Below are 20,374 nucleotides of genomic sequence, written 5' to 3' on the forward strand. Positions count from 1 at the left end.
AACATGAGCTTAAAATGTATCAGTCACTACCACAGTACAGAATAATGGGACTTATATTATACAACACAGAGCAGCATGTTAGCTGAGGGAGACTTACTGTCACTGCCTGTCAGAGGTTCGGTTTCCTCAGCCTTCCCATCTTTAGCATCAGCCTTCTTTTCTACATTAACTGCTACACTTCCTGTAAAGACAACTTACATTGTGAGCTACATGAAGCAAAACAGCAAACTTTAGCAACACACTGATGTGATGCTGGTGATCGTTCTGATGTGACGGTTGTTCCTTTCTCTGTTTACTGCAGTTTCTCACAGGCTAAGGTGATAAGTGGAGCTGTCATGTAGTTAACAACAGGTGAAGCAGAGCAGGAGGTCAGTGAGAGGGTCGGCACTGAAACAGAAACTGTTCATATCTGGAACTATTCAGTGATTCTCTGGAGGAGATCGCTCCTCTGCTTCTTCAGGGCTGCAGAGCTGGGCTACATGTGACATGCTAGCTTTGTTCTAGATGGACTGACATGGATCTGACCTCAGGACTGTGATCAGGACAGTAATGATGCAGATCTGCTGGACACAGAGGAGCTCACTGCTCTGACTGAAGAAACAAAGTTATGATCAACAACAGAGACAATAAAAAGTTTCTTACTCCAAGTCTTTGCAACATCCACTCCGGTCGCCTCATGAATGACTTCACAGCTGAACTCTGACGGGTCAGACTTCAAAATCTCCACATGGTCTCGTCTCTGGAAGGTCTCATCGTTATTTGGAAGAACTCCTGAGCTCGTCAGGCCGTCGTCTGCAGTCAGAACACGTCTGTTCCTTCTGATCTTCATGATGATGTCTTTGGGGTAGAAGTCTGTGGCGAGGCAGGTCAGGATGAGGTTTGACTCCACTTTGGCCTTCATTGCAAACACAAACACCTCAGGTGGAGCTGGAAGGAGGAAATGGAAACTGTGTCACCACATGTGATACTGTAACACTGATTAACTCAGAGTGGTTCGACTCTGGCAGATGGAGTCAGTACTTAGTTACAGTAAGACTTTCCACGGTCTTTCCTTTCTCTGTTTACTGCAGTTTCTCACAGGCTAAGGTGATAAGTGGAGCTGTCATGTAGTTAACAACAGGTGAAGCAGAGCAGGAGGTCAGTGAGAGGGTCGGCACTGAAACAGAAACTGTTCATATCTGGAACTATTCAGTGATTCTCTGGAGGAGATCGCTCCTCTGCTTCTTCAGGGCTGCAGAGCTGGGCTACATGTGACATGCTAGCTTTGTTCTAGATGGACTGACGTGGATCTGACCTCAGGACTGTGATCAGGACAGTAATGATGCAGATCTGCTGGACACAGAGGAGCTCCAGGCTCTCACTGAAGAAACAAGGTTATGATCAACAACAGAGACAATAAAAAATAGTTTCTTACTCCAAGTCTTTGTAAGGTTCACATCGGTCGCCTCATGAATGACTTCACAGCTGAACTCTGACAGGTCAGACTTCAAAATCTCCACATGGTCTCGTCTCTGGAAGGTCTCATCGTTATTTGGAAGAACTCCTGAGCTCATCAGGCCGTCGTCTGCAGTCAGAACACGTCCGTTCCTTCTGATCCTCATGATGATGTCTTTGGGGTAGAAGTCTGTGGCGAGGCAGGTCAGGATGAGGTTTGACTCCACTTTGGCCTTCTTTGCAAACACAAACACCTCAGGTGGAGCTGGAAGGAGGAAATGGAAAACTGTGTCACCACATGTGATACTGTAACACTGATTAACTCAGAGTGGTTCGACTCTGGCAGATGGAGTCAGTACTTAGTTACAGTAAGACTTTCCACGGTCTTTCCTTTCTCTGTTTACTGCAGTTTCTCACAGGCTAAGGTGATAAGTGGTGCTGTCATGTAGTTAAGAGTGGGAGAGTATAGACCGGGTTATATTTGCAGTCCTAATTTAAAGATAAACGTGCAAATTCCCCAGTGTTCTTGAACACCTCACATCAAAGGGACCTGGAGGAAAGACTGCAGGAAAGGAGTCGACATTTCTAAAAACCTGTTTTGTTCCAATTCAGAAAGTAAAAAACATCCACGTCCCACAATTTCTGTTCATCATTATCAATAACAAAATGATCAAAGTTTAATTTTAATGCAATAATGACTCTTATAGAAATTTGTTTCACTGGTCCTCTACATCCCACTCTGTCCCCCACAGACGGAGAACGACTACCCTGATATAAAAGAGGCACTGTTACTACATAAAACACACAGAGAATATTAAGACCCATCTTCTACAATCTATTGGGTCTTAAACTAAACTGTTATGTGTATCTGAGGAAGGAGAAGGAAACATGTACCACTGCTGGAAGCTGCAGGCACAGGACCACCTACACACACACATAGAAAATATTAACTTCAACAACCTATTTTGTATAAATCTTTGTTGGTGGGAGGGGCACCTACCATTTGTCAGAGGTGTGCTTGCAACGCCATTGTCAACTACACACACACACACACACACACACACACACACACACACAGAGGTTAGTTCTGTTGTTTCTTTTATTTATGAACTGCAGGTTAAAATCAGCTTTAAGGTTTTCAGCACTGCTGCTGTATAAATATTATTACCACATAAACACTTTAAATATCAGAAAAATGTACATTTAACAAAATCCAGAGCAGAGAAATAAAGTGCTTACCTGACACAGGAGAATGAATAGTCTGTATTCCACCTGATCAACACAAATTATAGAAAGACAAAATGACACATTTTTATTCAGTCATTGCTTCATGTTTGATTCTTTGTATCTGTGTTCTTATAAAAAGTCATTATCACACAAATGTTAAAGAGCAGTGACTCCACAGAGAAACACTGAAAGTCAAAAGTACGTCTGAGTTTTTCTTCTGTTTGTTTCATAAAGACTTAAAGTGTCAGTGAAACTGAGCAGCGCTGTCACAGAGAGGAACCTCTGTCCTCTGCGGACACCTGGCAGCAGCCATGCTTCACCTGTCAGGCTCATCCAGATATTAGATATTAGGAGCTTTATACTGAACACAGGTAACCATGAGCCTGGCTGCTCTAACGTTTCTCCTCATGCTTTATGTTTCTGTCTCCTCCACTCTGTTCGCCTGTTCACCTCCTCTGTGCTACACTGACCGTCTTTAAGCAAATACTGTGTATTATGTGTAATCACACTGAACTTTTTTTAAAAAAACTTTAAATCAGTGAAATATAACAAAGACTTCAACAATAGAAACCTACTGATATTTATTGGAAAATGTAAAAGTCCAAAAAAATAAATTAAAAAGTCATCACATTCATTTGACCTTATCTCATTTCACTGTAATCGGTCTTTACAGCCTACTGCTCCTATTTACACTCACACTAGTGTCTTCTTTCAAATAAAGTCTCTAAAGTTTGAAATGGAAGATAACGAGAGAAACTGAAAGGGAAAGCATCGTCGTCACCTGAGCTTTATACTGACATCAGCTGAGTGTGAACAAAGTTTGTGATACAATAAAAACTTTTGCAAACAGAAAAAATGTTAGAGTAGCAGACATCAAATATTAGCGGTTTTATTAGCAAATGTTAGCAGCACTACACTGGTTTCTAACACATGGAGCAGAAAACAACACGGATAAATGAACTGAGTCGATCTATTTGTTAGAATATATGATCTGACTTTAAGTCAGGATGAGACCGATATCAGACTGGAGCATCCCAAACTGTGTGTTGACTTTTTACTATCCTAAAAAGACAGGAAAGTAAAACCGCCAACTCTTGAGCCACAGTCGTGGCTCAAGAGTTGGCGGTTCAGGTTGCTGGTTCGAGCCCCGGCTCGGACAGTCTCGGTTGTTGTGTCCTTGGGCAAGGCACTTCACCCGTTGCCTAATGGTGGTGGTCAGAGGGCCCGGTGGCGCCAGTGTCCGGCAGCCTCGCCTCTGTCAGTGCGCCCCAGGGCAGCTGTGGCTACAATGTAGCTTGCCATCACCAGTGTGTGAATGGGTGGATGACTGGATGTGTAAAGCGCTTTGGGGTCCTCAGGGACTAGTAAAGCGCTGTACAAATACAGGCCATTTACCATTTATCCTGTGTTAAACTGTAAATGTGTGAGGTGCATCAGAGATACTTACAAGAGACACCAGAGTCAGCGCTGCTGGAGTTAGACACTTTGTCAAGGGACTCTGAAGGAGGAAAAAAGTATTCAGCTGCAACATGAGCTTAAAATGTATCAGTCACTACCACAGTACAGAATAATGTGACTTATATTATACAACACAGAGCAGCATGTTAGCTGAGGGAGACTTACTGTCACTGCCTGTCAGAGGTTCGGTTTCCTCAGCCTTCCCATCTTTAGCATCAGCCTTCTTTTCTACATTAACTGCTACACTTCCTGTAAAGACAACTTACATTGTGAGCTACATGAAGCAAAACAGCAAACTTTAGCAACACACTGATGTGATGTTGGTGATCGTTCTGATGTGACGGTCTTTCCTTTCTCTGTTTACTGCAGTTTCTCACAGGCTAAGGTGATAAGTGGAGCTGTCATGTAGTTAACAACAGGTGAAGCAGAGCAGGAGGTCAGTGAGAGGGTCGGCACTGAAACAGAAACTGTTCATATCTGGAACTATTCAGTGATTCTCTGGAGGAGATCGCTCCTCTGCTTCTTCAGGGCTGCAGAGCTGGGCTACATGTGACATGCTAGCTTTGTTCTAGATGGACTGACGTGGATCTGACCTCAGGACTGTGATCAGGACAGTAATGATGCAGATCTGCTGGACACAGAGGAGCTCACTGCTCTGACTGAAGAAACAAAGTTATGATCAACAACAGAGACAATAAAAAATAGTTTCTTACTCCAAGTCTTTGTAAGGTTCACATCGGTCGCCTCATGGATGACTTCACAGCTGAACTCTGACAGGTCAGACTTCGAAATCTCCACATGGTCTCGTCTCTGGAAGGTCTCATCGTTATTTGGAAGAAGTCCTGAGCTCGTCAGGCCGTCGTCTGCAGTCAGAACACGTCCGTTCCTTCTGATCTTCATGATGATGTCTTTGGGGTAGAAGTCTGTGGCGAGGCAGGTCAGGATGAGGTTTGACTCCACTTTGGCCTTCTTTGCAAACACAAACACCTCAGGTGGAGCTGGAAGGAGGAAATGGAAAACTATGTCACCACATGTGATACTGTAACACTGATTAACTCAGAGTGGTTCGACTCTGGCAGATGGAGTCAGTACTTAGTTACAGTAAGACTTTCCACGGTCTTTCCTTTCTCTGTTTACTGCAGTTTCTCACAGGCTAAGGTGATAAGTGGTGCTGTCATGTAGTTAAGTGTGGGAGAGTATAGACCGGGTTATATTTGCAGTCCTAATTTAAAGATAAACGTGCGAATTCCCCAGTGTAGTAAAATGAAGAAATTTATTTCGATGATCTTACTCCATGGCCACGTTCATATATGTGAAAGTCTCCATCCTGTGTCCTTCGCTTATCTTTATCCATCTTTAAGCAAATACTGTGTATTATGTGTAATCACACTGAACTTTTTTTAAAAAAAACTTTAAATCAGTGAAATATAACAACGACTTCAACAATAGAAACCTACTGATATTTATTGGAAAATGTAAAAGTCCAAAAAAATAAATTAAAAAGTCATCACATTCATTTGACCTTATCTCAATTCACTGTAATCGGTCTTTACAGCCTACTGCTCTTATTTACACTCACACTAGTGTCTTCTTTCAAATAAAGTCTCTAAAGTTTGAAATGGAAGATAACAAGAGAAACTGAAAGGGAAAGCATCGTCGTCACCTGAGCTTTATACTGACATCAGCTGAGTGTGAACAAAGTTTGTGATACAATAAAAACTTTTGCAAACAGAAAAAATGTTAGAGTAGCAGACATCAAATATTAGCGGTTTTATTAGCAAATGTTAGCAGCACTACACTGGTTTCTAACACATGGAGCAGAAAACAACACGGATAAATGAACTGAGTCGATCTATTTGTTAGAATATATGATCTGACTTTAAGTCAGGATGAGACCGATATCAGACTGGAGCATCCCAAACTGTATGTTGACTTTTTACTATCCTAAAAAAGACAGGAAAGTAAAACCGCCAACTCTTGAGCCACGGCTGTGGCTCAAGAGTTGGCGGTTCAGGTTGCTGGTTCGAGCCCCGGCTCGGACAGTCTCGGTCGTTGTGTCCTTGGGCAAGGCACTTCACCCGTTGCCTAATGGTGGTGGTCAGAGGGCCCGGTGGCGCCAGTGTCCGGCAGCCTCGCCTCTGTCAGTGCGCCCCAGGGCAGCTGTGGCTACAATGTAGCTTGCCATCACCAGTGTGTGAATGGGTGGATGACTGGATGTGTAAAGCGCTTTGGGGTCCTCAGGGACTAGTAAAGCGCTGTACAAATACAGGCCATTTACCATTTATCCTGTGTTAAACTGTAAATGTGTGAGGTGCATCAGAGATACTTACAAGAGACACCAGAGTCAGCGCTGCTGGAGTTAGACACTTTGTCAAGGGACTCTGAAGGAGGAAAAAAGTATTCAGCTGCAACATGAGCTTAAAATGTATCAGTCCCTACCACAGTACAGAATAATGTGACTTATATTATACAACACAGAGCAGCATGTTAGCTGAGGGAGACTTACTGTCACTGCCTGTCAGAGGTTCGGTTTCCTCAGCCTTCCCATCTTTAGCATCAGCCTTCTTTTCTACATTAACTGCTACACTTCCTGTAAAGACAACTTACATTGTGAGCTACATGAAGCAAAACAGCAAACTTTAGCAACACACTGATGTGATGCTGGTGATCGTTCTGATGTGACGGTTGTTCCTTTCTCTGTTTACTGCAGTTTCTCACAGGCTAAGGTGATAAGTGGAGCTGTCATGTAGTTAACAACAGGTGAAGCAGAGCAGGAGGTCAGTGAGAGGGTCGGCACTGAAACAGAAACTGTTCATATCTGGAACTATTCAGTGATTCTCTGGAGGAGATCGCTCCTCTGCTTCTTCAGGGCTGCAGAGCTGGGCTACATGTGACATGCTAGCTTTGTTCTAGATGGACTGACATGGATCTGACCTCAGGACTGTGATCAGGACAGTAATGATGCAGATCTGCTGGACACAGAGGAGCTCCAGGCTCTGACTGAAGAAACAAAGTTATGATCAACAACAGAGACAATAAAAAATAGTTTCTTACTCCAAGTCTTTGTAAGGTTCACATCGGTCGCCTCATGGATGACTTCACAGCTGAACTCTGACAGGTCAGACTTCAAAATCTCCACATGGTCTCGTCTCTGGAAGGTCTCATCGTTATTTGGAAGAAGTCCTGAGCTCATCAGGCCGTCGTCTGCAGTCAGAACACGTCCGTTCCTTCTGATCTTCATGATGATGTCTTTGGGGTAGAAGCCTGTGGCGAGGCAGGTCAGGATGAGGTTTGACTCCACTTTGGCCTTCTTTGCAAACACAAACACCTCAGGTGGAGCTGGAAGGAGGAAATGGAAAACTGTGTCACCACATGTGATACTGTAACACTGATTAACTCAGAGTGGTTTGACTCTGGCAGATGGAGTCAGTACTTAGTTACAGTAAGACTTTCCACGGTCTTTCCTTTCTCTGTTTACTGCAGTTTCTCACAGGCTAAGGTGATAAGTGGAGCTGTCATGTAGTTAACAACAGGTGAAGCAGAGCAGGAGGTCAGTGAGAGGGTCGGCACTGAAATAGAAACTGTTCATATCTGGAACTATTCAGTGATTCTCTGGAGGAGATCGCTCCTCTGCTTCTTCAGGGCTGCAGAGCTGGGCTACATGTGACATGCTAGCTTTGTTCTAGATGGACTGACATGGATCTGACCTCAGGACTGTGATCAGGACAGTAATGATGCAGATCTGCTGGACACAGAGGAGCTCCAGGCTCTCACTGAAGAAACAAAGTTATGATCAACAACAGAGACAATAAAAAATAGTTTCTTACTCCAAGTCTCTGTAAGGTTCACATCGGTCGCCTCATGAATGACTTCACAGCTGAACTCTGACAGGTCAGACTTCAAAATCTCCACATGGTCTCGTCTCTGGAAGGTCTCATCGTTATTTGGAAGAAGTCCTGAGCTCATCAGGCCGTCGTCTGCAGTCAGAACACGTCCGTTCCTTCTGATCTTCATGATGATGTCTTTGGGGTAGAAGTCTGTGGCGAGGCAGGTCAGGATGAGGTTTGACTCCACTTTGGCCTTCTTTGTAAACACAAACACCTCAGGTGGAGCTGGAAGGAGGAAATGGAAAACTGTGTCACCACATGTGATACTGTAACACTGATTAACTCAGAGTGGTTCGACTCTGGCAGATGGAGTCAGTACTTAGTTACAGTAAGACTTTCCACGGTCTTTCCTTTCTCTGTTTACTGCAGTTTCTCACAGGCTAAGGTGATAAGTGGTGCTGTCATGTAGTTAAGAGTGGGAGAGTATAGACCGGGTTATATTTGCAGTCCTAATTTAAAGATAAACGTGCGAATTCCCCAGTGTTCTTGAACACCTCACATCAAAGGGACCTGGAGGAAAGACTGCAGGAAAGGAGTCGACATTTCTAAAAACCTGTTTTGTTCCAATTCAGAAAGTAAAAAACATCCACGTCCCACAATTTCTGTTCATCATTATCAATAACAAAATGATCAAAGTTTAATTTTAATGCAATAATGACTCTTATAGAAATTTGTTTCACTGGTCCTCTACATCCCACTCTGTCCCCCACAGACGGAGAACGACTACCCTGATATAAAAGAGGCACTGTTACTACATAAAACACACAGAGAATATTAAGACCCATCTTCTACAATCTATTGGGTCTTAAACTAAACTGTTATGTGTATCTGAGGAAGGAGAAGGAAACATGTACCACTGCTGGAAGCTGCAGGCACAGGACCACCTACACACACACATAGAAAATATTAACTTCAACAACCTATTTTGTATAAATCTTTGTTGGGTGGGAGGGGCACCTACCATTTGTCAGAGGTGTGCTTGCAACGCCATTGTCAACTACACACACACACACACACACACACACACACACACACACACACACACAGAGGTTAGTTCTGTTGTTTCTTTTATTTATGAACTGCAGGTTAAAATCAGCTTTAAGGTTTTCAGCACTGCTGCTGTATAAATATTATTACCACATAAACACTTTAAATATCAGAAAAATGTACATTTAACAAAATCCAGAGCAGAGAAATAAAGTGCTTACCTGACACAGGAGAATGAATAGTCTGTATTCCACCTGATCAACACAAATTATAGAAAGACAAAATGACACATTTTTATTCAGTCATTGCTTCATGTTTGATTCTTTGTATCTGTGTTCTTATAAAAAGTCATTATCACACAAATGTTAAAGAGCAGTGACTCCACAGAGAAACACTGAAAGTCAAAAGTACGTCTGAGTTTTTCTTCTGTTTGTTTCATAAAGACTTAAAGTGTCAGTGAAACTGAGCAGCGCTGTCACAGAGAGGAACCTCTGTCCTCTGCGGACACCTGGCAGCAGCCATGCTTCACCTGTCAGGCTCATCCAGATATTAGATATTAGGAGCTTTATACTGAACACAGGTAACCATGAGCCTGGCTGCTCTAACGTTTCTCCTCATGCTTTATGTTTCTGTCTCCTCCACTCTGTTCGCCTGTTCACCTCCTCTGTGCTACACTGACCGTCTTTAAGCAAATACTGTGTATTATGTGTAATCACACTGAACTTTTTTTAAAAAAACTTTAAATCAGTGAAATATAACAAAGACTTCAACAATAGAAACCTACTGATATTTATTGGAAAATGTAAAAGTCCAAAAAAATAAATTAAAAAGTCATCACATTCATTTGACCTTATCTCATTTCACTGTAATCGGTCTTTACAGCCTACTGCTCCTATTTACACTCACACTAGTGTCTTCTTTCAAATAAAGTCTCTAAAGTTTGAAATGGAAGATAACGAGAGAAACTGAAAGGGAAAGCATCGTCGTCACCTGAGCTTTATACTGACATCAGCTGAGTGTGAACAAAGTTTGTGATACAATAAAAACTTTTGCAAACAGAAAAAATGTTAGAGTAGCAGACATCAAATATTAGCGGTTTTATTAGCAAATGTTAGCAGCACTACACTGGTTTCTAACACATGGAGCAGAAAACAACACGGATAAATGAACTGAGTCGATCTATTTGTTAGAATATATGATCTGACTTTAAGTCAGGATGAGACCGATATCAGACTGGAGCATCCCAAACTGTGTGTTGACTTTTTACTATCCTAAAAAAGACAGGAAAGTAAAACCGCCAACTCTTGAGCCACAGCCGTGGCTCAAGAGTTGGCGGTTCAAGTTGCTGGTTCGAGCCCCGGCTCGGACAGTCTCGGTCGTTGTGTCCTTGGGCAAGGCACTTCACCCGTTGCCTAATGGTGGTGGTCAGAGGGCCCGGTGGCGCCAGTGTCCGGCAGCCTCGCCTCTGTCAGTGCGCCCCAGGGCAGCTGTGGCTACAATGTAGCTTGCCATCACCAGTGTGTGAATGGGTGGATGACTGGATGTGTAAAGCGCTTTGGGGTCCTTAGGGACTAGTAAAGCGCTGTACAAATACAGGCCATTTACCATTTATCCTGTGTTAAACTGTAAATCTGTGAGGTGCATCAGAGATACTTACAAGAGACACCAGAGTCAGCGCTGCTGGAGTTAGACACTTTGTCAAGGGACTCTGAAGGAGGAAAAAAGTATTCAGCTGCAACATGAGCTTAAAATGTATCAGTCACTACCACAGTACAGAATAATGTGACTTATATTATACAACACAGAGCAGCATGTTAGCTGAGGGAGACTTACTGTCACTGCCTGTCAGAGGTTCGGTTTCCTCAGCCTTCCCATCTTTAGCATCAGCCTTCTTTTCTACATTAACTGCTACACTTCCTGTAAAGACAACTTACATTGTGAGCTACATGAACAAAACAGCAAACTTTAGCAACACACTGATGTGATGTTGGTGATCGTTCTGATGTGACGGTCTTTCCTTTCTCTGTTTACTGCAGTTTCTCACAGGCTAAGGTGATAAGTGGTGCTGTCATGTAGTTAAGAGTGGGAGAGTATAGACCGGGTTATATTTGCAGTCCTAATTTAAAGATAAACGTGCGAATTCCCCAGTGTTCTTGAACATCTCACATCAAAGGGACCTGGAGGAAAGACTGCAGGAAAGGAGTCGACCTTCCTAAAAACCTGTTTTGTTCCAATTCAGAAAGTAAAAAACATCCACGTCCCACAATTTCTGTTCATCATTATCAATAACAAAATTATCAAAGTTTAATTTTAATGCAATAATGACTCTTATAGAAATTTGTTTCACTGGTCCTCTACATCCCACTCTGTCCCCCACAGACGGAGAACGACTACCCTGATATAAAAGAGGCACTGTTACTACATAAAACACACAGAATATGAAGAACATATTCTGTGCTAATCTATTAAAGGTGTTAATGGATCAGCTCAGACTAACTCGAGTCTCTGAACATCAAACTTTACAAGACAGCAAAATAAAGATGTTACCTTGGTTGTTGTTGGCTCCACGTCTGCGTCCTGTAAACAGACGTAACACAGACTGTCAGTGATGATGGATGAACTCAGTGGTTTGTTCTACATGTGTGAAGCAGCTCAGTGAGCTTCAGACCAACTCTGATATCATCATCAGACCTCAGTCAGCAACATGTTCATTAACATGCAGTGTGACTGAATCACATGCTGAAGTGTAATCCTACAGTTTACTGTGATCCAGACTAAATGTAGTTGAAATGTGTCACAGTTCTACATGCAGACGTGTCTGAGTGGAGACGATGGAGGAGACGAGCTGCACACTATCAGCAAACATCAATCATTTCTGTTCTGCACAGAAAAACTACATTTATGTCCCAGAGGGGTCAAAGTTATTGGATCAGAAGCTGCAGACAGGAAGAGTCTGACATCATGTCACATGACTGACCTGTGACCTTTGACCCCCTCATGAAGTCCTAATGAAATAATAAGTGAAGTGTTTGAAGGCTGAAAGACTGGAGCAGCTGCTGTGATGTTTAAATGCTGAAACTGTATCAGCTGATATTCTTCATGTGTTTCAAACGTGATGATCAGTAACAGAGCTCCATGTTATCACTGAGACCAGGACACTTTCATTTTTACAGGATACAAAGTCTGGACTTACCAAGACAGCCTTTTTTATACAAGATCACACAGACAACTACAGTAACAAGAGCAACCACAGCCAAGACTCCTCCCACTGCAGCAGCGATCGGAGGTCCACATCCAGGTTCCGGTGGAAGGTCACTGTTCTCTGAAACACAGACACGAGTTTCAGGTTGAGGTCAGTGTCAGTTATTTGCTGCTGTTTGTTACTGAGATGTAGATTTGAAGCCACAGTCATGATGAAGTCAGTGATCTGACAGCAGTGATGTGGAGCAACAACAGGTGAAGCAGAGCAGGAGGTCAGTGAGAGGGTCGGCACTGAAACAGAAACTGTTCATATCTGGAACTATTCAGTGATTCTCTGGAGGAGATCGCTCCTCTGCTTCTTCAGGGCTGCAGAGCTGGGCTACATGTGACATGCTAGCTTAGTTCTAGATGGACTGACATGGATCTGACCTCAGGACTGTGATCAGGACAGTAATGATGCAGATCTGCTGGACACAGAGGAGCTCCAGGCTCTGACTGAAGAAACAAAGTTATGGTCAACAACAGAGACAATAAAAAAGTTTCTTACTCCAAGTCTTTGCAACATCTACACCGGTCGCCTCATGAACGACTTCACAGCTGAACTCTGACAGGTCAGACTTCAAAATCTCCACATGGTCTCGTCTCTGGAAGGTCTCATCGTTATTTGGAAGAACTCCTGAGCTCGTCAGGCCGTCGTCTGCAGTCAGAACACGTCCGTTCCTTCTGATCCTCATGATGATGTCTTTGGGGTAGAAGCCTGTGGCGAGGCAGGTCAGGATGAGATTTGACTCCACCTTGGACTTCTTTGCAAACACAAACACCTCAGGTGGAGCTGGAAGGAGGAAATGGAAAACTGTGTCACCACATGTGATACTGTAACACTGATTAACTCAGTGGTTCGACTCTGGCAGATGGAGTCAGTACTTAGTTACAGTAAACTTTCCACGATGCAGTGAATATCATGCGTACAAACAGATGGTGGGGCTCACTGCCTTTGTAACAACAGTTGTTAAACAAGTGTTGTTAATAATGAAGGTTTTGCTCTATTTAGTTAACACCTGGGTTTACTGATGCTTCATGTCCAAATGGCTGCCGTTCGACTGGTGAGGGTCTGTTGTGTCAGAATTATACTTCAATGTCTTGCTCTCAGTTATGGTTCGACTGAAACGGCAGTGTCTGCAGTTCCACTTAAATAAAAGGAGTTTGGCAGTAATCCTCAGACTTTAAAAGTTTAATCTTTTCCAGACGGTGCTGAATGGATGTGCACTTGAGGACGTAAGTGTTTGACAAAATTGTCTTTAATCATTTGGATTTAATTTGTGAGTATCATTAAACCATAACAATATTCAACACTTTCTGTAAGGCTTGGCACGTGTGGACTAATAACACTAATACCATTGCTACTACTATATTTATGACAAACATACATTTCTTTTTCAGCTGCTGTTGTCCATAAGTCACAAACTTGCTCAGCCAATCGATGCACTCGTTCTCCAGGTATCCCTTGGTGTACTCTTTCAGCACCTGGACGCCGTCCCACTTCCTCTTGGTGGGAAGTGCCTCGTCAATAGGAGCGACCCAGACTCCGTTTTTATCATCGAAGGACAGGAAGTCGTTTCCATCGTAGTTGTACATGTCCATGCCTCGGACAAACTTCAGCGTGCCGTCAGGATGCGTTTCACCCTCACAGCCGTGCATCCACTGAAGAACATGAGGAGCTGAAGGGAGAACAGTGACATAAATGACACAATATCAGAAGAAGAGAGATTGAGAGAGGACACCATGATGTGTGGGTCAAGATTACTCAAGTCAGTGAAACAGAGCAAAGACTTACTGTCTGATTCATTCTGTCTCATTCGCTCCATCAGGATGCCGATGTTGACCTTGAACCACTGCTGCTTGCTCTTGCGGGACTGTGTGCCTTTTTCCCAGTAATCAGCAGGTAAACGCTTTCTCATCCACTCCTGTCTGGGAACTTTCACCTGATTCTTGCTGTCAAAGTAGTCAATCATCCTGTTGTCCAGCAAACCCATGGCTGTGAACTCATGGATGCCCGGGAGGCCGACAGGTTTGGAGAGCGCCGTGTAGATGTAATGGAGGGAATGAGTCTCTGAAAACAGAATATCTTTTTATTTATCACAGCTGAGAAGCACCAACAGACCAGACTCATGCACTGAAGTTGTTTTCCTGACAATTAAAATTAAAGTAAAAACAGCAGCTTACTGACGATCTGTAACTAACATTCAGTGAGAGTTCAAACTAAAGCTGAAGCTGTTTTCAGTTTCTGTTCTCAGCTGTGTGTAGATGTCACAGCTCTGCACCTGATCTACAAACTTTACTGATATTTAAATACAGAGCAAAACACTTCCTGCTCTCGCTCGGTCTTCGGTTAGCTCACATTCACAAACACTGAAACTTTTTACGAGTTTAGGTAAAAACATGTTTTAGTTTTTAACATATCTGTGGTTTGCATGAAGCTGCACACTCTGGTGACGGTGGCAGAGAAGAGGACATTAAAGAAACTGCTGGACATTATGGACAATGCTGGACATCCTCTGCATATGGTCATAAACAAACAGAGGAGTCTGTTCAGTGACAGGTTGCTCCTCCCAAAGTCAAAAACCAACAGACTTAAAAACTCCTTTATCCCACACGCCATCAGACTGTTTAACTCCTCACTGGAGGGGAGAGGGAGGGGAGACAGGGGGACAAGGGGGGGGGGGGGGGGGGGTACAAGTAAGCTGTAGTGCCTTTCACTGTGCAATATTTTTTATATTTCACTGCCCAATAGACTCACAGTAGTTGAAATGTGCAATAGACTCTGGTGGTCTACAACTTATCAATGACTATATTTCACTGGTATTCCTATTTATCCCTATTAAATGTGTGTATACATGTATATATGCTGTATTTATGCTTATATTCATACTCTCTCATTCCCCTTTATTTGGTATTCCAACTCTGGAACATGCAACTTCTGTCGGTGCTGTGCTACTGGAAACTGAATTTCCCGGAGGAACCCACCCAAGGGATTAATAAAGTTTTATCTAATCTAATAAAGCTAGATAATTCTCCTCTGAACTGAAATTTTCTATATAAAAACACTGTTCAGTCAGTTGTTAAAGAAAATAGAGACCGCTGACAACAATGATGATTCCACGCAGAACAAGTACCAGAGTCCAGTCTGGACGTTTAAGTTTATTGGTGTCAGTCACAGAACAATATGTCGGGTTATAGTAATGAACTAAACCTGAAGAAAACTGACAGCAAGTCTTACAAAAATATCTAAAATATTTAAAGATGTTATTTTTAGTCTCTTTCAGTTTGGTTACTGCAGAGCCAGCAGGATGTGTACGCCACCATCAGTCAGCTGCTAGTACTGCAATCTGTTTTTAGCTTCTTACATCTCACAATCAATGCTTCTATCATTATTAATAACAGCCACAATAACACTGAAACCAATAAAAACTCAAAGAAAATATGTTTAAACTTTAAAAACTAAACTGAATCTAAAACTTTAAAAAAAAGAAGAAATAAAACTAGAATAACAGCGAGGCAGACTTGACTGAGAGAAACTATCAGTAATTTTGTCATCTTTGCTTACTAAATGTAAAAATCTAAACAATGTAATAAAAATAAATGTAATAAAACGAATCATCACTTTCTGTTACAATAATTAAATAGCTTTCCTGCGCATTAGCTGTTCTCCAGGTAAAGAGATCATTGTAACATTCCTGTTTCTGTGTAAACACCAGAAACTTCAACTCATAGACTCAAAATAATATCAGCATCACAATAATTAGTTTCATTTAAAAGTTATTCTTAAAAGTTATTTAAAAGTTATTTCAGTTCTAACCACAGACCTCAAATGACAAAGAAGTGTAAAGAGACACGAGTGACGTGTTTCTGTCAGCGTGAAAAAAAAAAAAACCCTGCAGTGTCTCAGGTGTGTTCACTGAATGTGGGGAAATGTTCTGAATTCAATAAAAGATTTGATTTTCAAATCTCACACCTGTCTCAGGTAAGCAGGAAAAGAAGATGTTTACAGTAAACTCTGAGATGCTTCTGACTGTTCGTCACGTCACAGATGTGATAATAATGTGATCAGTCCGGCTCAGCAGCATCAGCTCACACTGACACACCTGTTCCTACCTGTTTACTGAGAACTGGTGTTACATTTGATCCAGCCCTGACGCTGGACACACACATTAAGTCTTTGGTTCGCTCTTGTTTTTACCATTTAAGAAATATCGCTAAGCTGAGTCCCATTGTGTCACGTTCCAAATTGGAAATGATTATTCATGCTTTTGTTTTATCTCGCTTAGATTATTGTAATTCCTTGTTTACTTGCTTAAGTTTACTTGCCTCCCTTAAACGACTGCAGGGTGTTCAAAATGCTGCTGCTAGGCTTCTGACAAAGCATCACAAACACTCCCATGCCACTCCCCTGCTGATTCAGCTGCACTGGCTGCCTGTCAGGTTCAGGGTCCAATTTAAGATCATAATCATGACTTATAGGGCCCTGCACGGAGTAGCTCCAACTTACATAAGTGATCTTCTTCTTTCTTATCACCCCAGCAGGTCCCTGAGGTCTTGTGACCAGGAGTTGCTGGTTGTCCAGCATACAAGGTTAAAAACAAAAGGTGACAGAGCGTTTGTATCAGTGGCTCCCAGACTCTGGAACTCGCTCCCTTTGAGTTTGAGATCTGTGGACTCGGTCATGTCTTTTAAAAAGCAGTTAAAAACGTATCTGTTTAAACTTGTTTTTGGTTGCTTTTGTTTGTTTGAGATTTTAATGTCTGTTTCTGCTTCTGTAAAGCACTTTGTGATTTTATCTTGAAAGGTGCTGTATAAATAAAATTTTACTTTACTTTACTTTAACTGAGGTGTGTCCGGACATCGTTTTACAACCACTCCTAACACGAAGTCCACTGATATAAACCCAGAGGACTCTAACCTGTATTATTGCTAGTTAATTAATTGCTAGTTAGTTAATTAATTGCTGGTTAATCCACACACACACACACACACACACAAAAAACCACACACACAGTTTACAGCCGTGATCTTCAGTCAGCTTTGAAGTTTTCAGGTTTTGAACTCATCACTTTTATGAAACTGTCTGGTCTTAAAAAAAAAGCCAACACGTGTAAATGAAAAGATTAAACCAACAACATTTTAAATATTTGTATCTGTAAGTGTTTCTCTTCGAGCCTCAGCAGGCCCGCGGCAGCAGAAACACCTGGGCGGATTAAAGCGCTTTCTTCTTCCCCACTTTCACACACCTGGTGTGCAGAGTCCCGTCACGGCACCGAAACACTCAGAAATCTCCGTTTAATACCGATAAAATCAACTAAAATCGTCGTCTGAACTTTTGTTTTTCAGCGACGTCACAGTCCGTTTTTACTTTTGGTTTGGACCCGCTCCTTTAGCTTTGGTAAAAAAGCGCAAACTCACCGCAGTTTACGGTCAGCGCCGTCCCCAGAAGGACGAACACCGCGAACAGGTTCATCGTGACTCCGAATCAGAGCCTCTGCTCGGTGAAAATCTCAGATTTATCCGCTTTTCGGTCGGAGCGTCCTCCCCGCGTCCTTCTTGAACTGATCGTCTCTATTTCCTGACTCTGTCTGCTCGCTGCTGCGTTCCTGGCTGCTTGTAAACCACAGACGCCTTCAACTCACGCCCACCTGCCGGCCTGCTTTGTGTTTACGTAACTGACAAAGGTGAGAGAGCAGGTACAACCAACAGAGATCGAACTGTCCCACAAACTGCATTTATTTATTTTATCACAGAGACAGAAGCTTCTCATTTGAGTGGTTGAAAAGCTTCATATGTCCCCGACTGGGAGGATTTCACAAACCGAAGAAGTCCAGCTGTCTTTTTTAAAGCCGTCCAGACCACCAGGACCTGAAGGACCGACAACACGGACACCTTCACCTCAGTGCTATTGAACCCCGATCCTTTTTCCCCATGACAGAACAGAGAAAACCGACTCATAGTGTGTTAAAACAGTTATATTTCTTTTTATAAATCATCTTCCAGAAGAGAGAGAGAGACCCCTGCACAGCTCAAATGCCAGTTGCAAGAGCTCTAACATTAGAATCATAAGCTGTGTCTCATATAGGTGTTATTTTGGTACTTTACACGTCACAGAGTCTCGAACATTGCTTATATGGAAAGTTCCTCTTTTCTGTGTCTTATCTATTAATATGCCTGTGCACTAAAACTTCCTGTTTTTCAGTCTGGCTGAGCACTTATTTGTGAGTCAAAGGTGGCCTTGCTCTACAAGCCTTCATTATTAAAGTACATAAAACAATATAATAGGAAAATAAGAATACTAAGGATATTGATTTCCTGACAATTCTCCCCCTTTTTGTGTTTTGTAAGAAACACAACATAATTCCTAATTTATCACATTAAGTTTACTTCAATGCAATCCAATTTAATTTTATTTATATAGCGCCAAATCACAACAAAAGTTGCCTCAAGGCGCTTCATAGATACAGAGAAAAACCCAACAATCATATGACCCCCTATGAGCAAGCACTTTGGCAACAGTGGGAAGGAAAAACTCCCTTTTAACAGGAAGAAACCTCCGGCAGAACCAGGCACAGGGAGGGGCGGGGCCATCTGCTGCGACCGGTTGGGGTGAGATAACAGAGACTTTCAGGAGAGAGACCTAATATTTAACATTTCACTGTTTTACTCTTTGGTTCAGATGTGGATTCTATGTTGTTTTTTCTTTGTGATTGTTTATGTTTAAGTTGTTTATTGCTGGCTTTTAGTTTGTTTTGTCTGTCTGGGAGCTGACATAGTCTCTATGGAGAAGGGTTTTTTGGCGGGGTAGCATCAGGAGAGAAGCTCCAGAGAGGCATGTTCCATGTTAAAAGCTAAAATATAACAAAAGAGATTATGCTAAACAAACAAAACCTTTCACTTGCCCAACCCTATCTGTCCCCTCAACGGGTTGTATGTTTTCAATGTTTCCTTATTATTTTGTCGTAAAAATAAATCAAACAAATAACTTAAGCTGTGTGACAGCACCTTGCATTTACGCCGGGCTGTGAGCTGCCCTAAATCTACTTGCTACACCCCCTTTTCACCCAGTTTAATTTTTTCAATCCTAGTTTAAACCCACTCCTGACACACTGTAAAATCCAAAAAGATATAATTAGCTTTCCTGGTAAAAGGTCCTAGATTATTTTGTCAACCTTTGGAAACATCCTCTATAGAGTTAACCCGTTCCATCTTTAAAACTTAGGCCTGATTTCTTCGCCCCCTTTAATGGGTAGCGCATATCCGGTCTGAACACTGTGGTTGGGCAATTTACATAACATAAAAATCCTGCAGCTACTCGTAAAGTCCCTCTCATTACTTTTATGCTCCCATTATAACCTGTGTCTAACAAGCTTTTGATCTTCTTTGTAATATAAACAACTCGGTGTCTTTGTGCTCTGTTCTTCTCCTTTCTCTGGTTGGTTCCATTCGGTCTCGGGCTTCCAGGATTCTCGCCCCCTGTGGTCGCTGTGGTCCTGAAATCTTCTCCTGTAAAGGATAGAAAACAAAAAGCCTCTCTCTGCTACAGCTCACTAATCTACTGTGTTCATCTAACGTTCCGTTAATCATTCAAAGTTAGTTCACAATATCATGTTCTGGGCTCTGTCCTTTATATTAACTTTAGTTAATCTCAATGCTCTTCATGTGTGTGAGCAACACTTTTAGTTTTATTAAACACACCCAGGGTAAGATATACACCATCACCATCTGAGCATAAAAACAGACAGAGATCTTCTCCGAACAGCTCAATTCAGAATGGTTTCATTCATCAGGGTTACGCCCCTTCATGCGTCACAAATGAACATAATATGGTAAAAATGGCCTGTATTTATATAGCGCTTTACTAGTCCCTAAGGACCCCAAAGCGCTTTACATATCCAGTCATCCACCCATTCACACACTGGTGATGGCAGCTACATTGTAGCCACAGCCACCCTGGAGCGCACTGACAGAGGCGAGGCTGCTGGACACTGGCGCCACCGGGCCCTCTGACCACCACCAGTAGGCAACGGGTGAAGTGTCTTGCCCAAGGACACAACGACCGAGACTGTCCAAGCTGGGGCTCGAACCGGCAACCTTCCGATTACAAGGCGAACTCCCAACTCTTGAGCCACGATCGCCCA

General features: G+C 42.5%; 1 protein-coding gene across 1 annotated transcript in view; it reads right to left on the bottom strand.

The window, feature by feature from the left end:
• LOC100711798 (uncharacterized) overlaps positions 1–20,374 on the bottom strand; it is a 194,234-nt gene that overhangs the window by 1,969 nt on the left and 171,891 nt on the right. The window contains exons 4-23 of the mRNA XM_025902026.1: positions 13,622–13,910; positions 12,742–13,026; positions 12,187–12,315; positions 11,541–11,570; positions 10,827–10,910; positions 10,651–10,701; positions 9,215–9,247; positions 8,968–9,003; positions 7,947–8,231; positions 7,174–7,458; positions 6,626–6,709; positions 6,450–6,500; positions 4,833–5,117; positions 4,285–4,368; positions 4,109–4,159; positions 2,674–2,706; positions 2,435–2,470; positions 2,329–2,358; positions 1,415–1,699; positions 98–181 (exon numbers count right to left, since the gene is read on the bottom strand). Of these exons, the coding sequence (XP_025757811.1) occupies positions 98–181; positions 1,415–1,699; positions 2,329–2,358; positions 2,435–2,470; positions 2,674–2,706; positions 4,109–4,159; positions 4,285–4,368; positions 4,833–5,117; positions 6,450–6,500; positions 6,626–6,709; positions 7,174–7,458; positions 7,947–8,231; positions 8,968–9,003; positions 9,215–9,247; positions 10,651–10,701; positions 10,827–10,910; positions 11,541–11,570; positions 12,187–12,315; positions 12,742–13,026; positions 13,622–13,910 (2,530 nt within the window). The remainder of the gene's footprint in view (positions 1–97; positions 182–1,414; positions 1,700–2,328; positions 2,359–2,434; positions 2,471–2,673; positions 2,707–4,108; positions 4,160–4,284; positions 4,369–4,832; positions 5,118–6,449; positions 6,501–6,625; positions 6,710–7,173; positions 7,459–7,946; positions 8,232–8,967; positions 9,004–9,214; positions 9,248–10,650; positions 10,702–10,826; positions 10,911–11,540; positions 11,571–12,186; positions 12,316–12,741; positions 13,027–13,621; positions 13,911–20,374) is intronic.

This window comes from Oreochromis niloticus, linkage group LG22, assembly GCF_001858045.2.
Source record: "Oreochromis niloticus isolate F11D_XX linkage group LG22, O_niloticus_UMD_NMBU, whole genome shotgun sequence".
NCBI lineage: Eukaryota > Metazoa > Chordata > Actinopteri > Cichliformes > Cichlidae > Oreochromis > Oreochromis niloticus.